The sequence below is a fragment of the Falco cherrug genome, chromosome 4 (genome assembly GCF_023634085.1).
Source record: "Falco cherrug isolate bFalChe1 chromosome 4, bFalChe1.pri, whole genome shotgun sequence".
NCBI classification, from domain to species: domain Eukaryota; kingdom Metazoa; phylum Chordata; class Aves; order Falconiformes; family Falconidae; genus Falco; species Falco cherrug.
In genome coordinates, this window is record NC_073700.1 from 110,727,927 (window position 1) to 110,731,938 (window position 4,012).

The 4,012-nt window shown below is 37.6% G+C and overlaps 1 protein-coding gene across 1 annotated transcript; it reads left to right on the forward strand.

Annotated features, from left to right (window-relative positions):
- Positions 1 to 1,415: 1,415 nt before the first annotated feature.
- NPVF (neuropeptide VF precursor) lies at positions 1,416 to 3,745 on the forward strand. The gene is made up of 2 exons (XM_005445814.2): positions 1,416 to 1,556; positions 3,344 to 3,745. The coding sequence occupies exons 1-2, from the start codon at positions 1,416 to 1,418 to the stop codon at positions 3,743 to 3,745; spliced, it is 543 nt and encodes a 180-aa protein (XP_005445871.2).
- The last annotated feature ends 267 nt before the right edge of the window (positions 3,746 to 4,012 follow it).

Sequence of the window (4,012 nt, forward strand, 5' to 3'; positions counted from 1 at the left end):
GTTAGAGTAGCAGTCATGTCAGAGCAGTTTCCAACACACAATCTGTGGTTCTCATGAGCCCAGAAGGAGGTCTGAGTATTTTGTTAGCTCTAATACAAAGCTGCTTAAGGCCTTCAAGTTCTCAGTTTTTGTGAATCTAAGGCAGAAATGACTCCATGCATGTCACACAGCTGCAAAACCCTAAAAAAAGCCAACTTAATTCTAAAATGTGGTTACTTGCAAACTCCTCAGCTTCACAGTGTAGTAAACACAGTAACATACTGCCAACAGATAAACAGTCCATACTATTCATGTTGCCCACAGGATAAAACATGTTCTGTCAGAACAACAATGCCAGTGCTGCGATAAACGGACATTTTTCAACCCTGGTATTGAATTGCAAAATAACTTGCCTAATGCCCAGTTTTCCAGTATGAGTATTTAACATAAGGAATCACATTTTCTCCTTATCCATCTGATTTTAAGTATTAACATATGAGATTTAGGCAATAATTTCGAGAATTTAAGAATAAAAAATGGAAGAACAACACAATATGTTGTTGGGTTTTTTTACAGCAGCCTGGCTCACCAGCCTATCTAGCAACTAATTAAATGTGCACTTTAAGGGCACAATTAGAGTGAGCCTGAATCCCCTTCTGGAACAGAACATAGACGGGCAGTCCAGGGCTTTCACCATGTGCAGCAGAAAGGCGGATGTCTTTTTAAAAACTGCTGTTGGAAATTTGGCCTTAAGAATATAGATGTAACATAACCTTTGAAATTTCTAGAAACTTAGCTGATGGGCGGGGTTTTAAAAGCATGTTCTTAATTCACTCTGAATGCAAATGAACATGCTCAGTTTAGAGCATAGACACTATGTACGTCAATAGATCTCACTGATGCATAACATCTCTTATGACCTGATCAACAACTTCAATATTCAGCATTTGATTTTAATGGGCCAAATGTCCCTAGCTGTACATAACAAACAAGCATTGTATGGTGCAAAAGGACCATTTAAGCAGAGGAATACATACATGGGGAAAGCTTTCTTTCATAGTCCTTCTGAGGACACTGATACAAAAGAAAGAAACAGGGTGGTTTTGTCTACTGGTGATGCAACATTGTGGCTGTTGTATGCTACTGTCATGGTTCTCAAATTTAGCTAATTAAGAAATATTTCACCAGAAGAAAATATTTGTAAAGTCAGTGTGTCCCTAACAAGAAGCTATGTTGGTTAAAAATGTTCACAAAAGAAATTCCCAACATTTTTCAAATATATTCAAATTACTTCCCTAATTAATATTAAGAATGGAAGCTTTTGAGACTGATGTCATAGGGAACAAAATCTTTTTGTTTTCTGATCATATAAAATGATGGCAGTTTTATTTTCTGTACAGATTCTGAGCTCTCTAAGCAAGCTTAATTTGAGAAAAATGAAAGTCATCTCAACCAAGAAGTTTATCCTATTTGCTTTACCTATAGTGGTCTTTCTAACATCAAATAGCATGTGCCTAGATGAACCGATGAAGTCCAGTCTGCAGAGCAGAGAAGACGATGATGGTAAATATTACGAGGTAAGATCTATATTACTGTGACATTATTTTGGGGAACTGTGGGTTAGATCCTGAGCACTTTGAATTTCTTGGCAAAGGCTCTCCTAACCTCATTGCACAGTATTCAGCATTACAGCACTAGCAGAATGAAAAAAGCTTGTTGAAAGAATTTTCAGGAAATTCATTTGCTTCGACACACATACTGTGCAAATCAATTCATGTTTCAATTTTCTTGCAATACAGCCTTGCGATTAGGTTGAGACTTCCTCTGAAATGTTTCTTACTTACACAGTGGGGCCTCAATTCACGTTCCTGTCAGGCATTTTATGCACATAATATAACAGATACATTATTAATAGAAAATTAATAAAGGCATGCTTGTAATACTCAACGAATAATGATAAACTGAGAACATTTTAAATCTAATATAGTTAATGGTCTTAAAATTCTACTCTGGAAATTGACTATAAAAATATCTTTGCAGGGTTACACATTTATTGTGTCTCAATAGATGCCAATTTAAATTTGCACAGCTCATCTGTATTATTTTTCTTGTCTGCCCTGTAAATACTCCCTGGGAAATGAGAGCCAACCTCTCTTTTTGACTCATCATCATTGGTGTAATAAAGATCCCTCAAACCAAACTACAACTTTAATTATACTAGCAAAATGGTCTGGTCTTCAGCTCACTGTCTTTTATATATTTCAGAAGGGGTGTGCAGGTGCAATCAGTTGGATAATTTATTAAATTTTTTAATCATGGAGTATGAACTAGAATGGTTCATTCCCCTTCTCTTCGAGTAGCTGGAGAAGCTCCTGGGGAAGTTACCAAATAGGGGCAAGGAACTGAAATTAGGACTAGTAGCATTTGTGTCTTTAACTGAAATTAAACACCATATTTGTACATATTTGCTGTTGAGGCTTGGAAACTTATTTTTGTCTCAAAAATACGTGATTTTTAATATGCCCAGGGAAGGAACACTGCTACATAAGAAAGGGTCATGTTGATACAGCTATTTTTCAGGACACAGCTGCCCTTTACATCATGAGACAGGCAATATACTAGGCTTAGTTCTCCGTTGTATGCCAGCATAGACACAGAAAATAGATCTTGTGCTGGCTGCGCAAGGATTGGGAGCCCAGAAGCTCCTAATGCATCTTGTGTACTAGTAGAGGACTAGAGCAACTTAAAGCTCAGAGCGCTTTAAGTCTCTATGCTGCAAGGCCAGAACAGGCATGATGTGGACCTGACCCTTCCCATTAATCCCTGTGACTGTTAGCCCAGCAGAATACAGGGTCAAAAGCATCCACTCAGTGCTTAGGAAGAAACTTGGCCCATCCTCCTGTTCATCCCAACCAGATAAGTAAGAGGCTGGGTCTGTGTCAAGTCACTAAATACAGTCAGCATCTTCCCCCCGCAGACAACTTCAATTGATATTAGCAAATGGGGACCTGACAATGACTCGTGTCCACACTTAACTGATGGCACAGGTACCGACACCTAAGCCCAGAAATATTTCCTACTGACACCATTTGAACAGTTGTGGATACTGATACAGATATGTGCTCTTGTGGCCAGTATACTGAAAAGTTGAGCAGGACAACGTCTGCATATGAAATAATCCATACGAAGTAGCTCACATTACAATGGAGTTTAGCAAATACAGCTAAACAGCATTAGATATCCAAAAAAGAGTGTCAGCCAGCAGTTTTCTAAGGAGATATGGAAATGAATACTTTGTGTGATTGGTAGCTGGAGTAATGCCCTATAAAATGATAGTATCTTTTTTAAAATTATTTTTCTTTAGATTAAAGATAATACCTTGGAAGAAAAGCAAAGGAGTCTCAATTTTGAAGAAATGAAGGACTGGGGATCAAAAAATATGATTAAAATGAACTCTCCTACAGTAAACAAGATGCCAAATTCAGTTGCTAATTTACCTCTTAGGTTTGGAAGAAATTATCCAGAAGAAAGAAGCATTAAACCAATTGCTAATTTGCCTCTGAGATTTGGGAGAGCTTTTGGAGAGAACATACCTAGGCATGTTCCAAAGGTATCACACAGGCTTGGGAGATCTCCACTTGTTAAGAGTTCCAGTCAATCACTTCTGAATTTCCCACAGCGATTTGGGAAGTCACTGTCTGTCAATCTGTCTCAAGATGTTCAGGAATCTGAACCAGGTAATACTATGCAAGCGTTCAAGCCATAGATTAAAATGCACATTAAATCATAGGTAAGCGATGATCAAATACCAGACTTCCTCAAGGGATATTCCCTAAGCATTTCAATACGAGTCCAGTTTGTCAAAAGAAAGATCTGCAGTCCATCAAATCAAAAAGTCTCAACACAAGAGCTAGTAGAGAACCACTTTATGAAATCTTTTCTAATAAGAAGATGTCAAATAGCCAAAGCTGAAAACGTTCATGACAAGATTAGGTTTGACAACACTTTTTTTAGATCAGGTTTCATTTTGAAA

What these genes read in the sequence shown, in the direction of transcription:
- NPVF (XM_005445814.2), top strand. Translation starts at nt 1,416, where the DNA reads ATGAAAGTCATCTCAACCAAGAAGTTTATCCTATTTGCTTTACCTATA. An exon ending in ATGATGGTAAATATTACGAG is followed by an intron (nt 1,557 to 3,343) that starts GTAAGATCTATA and finishes ATTTTTCTTTAG; the next exon opens with ATTAAAGATAATACCTTGGA.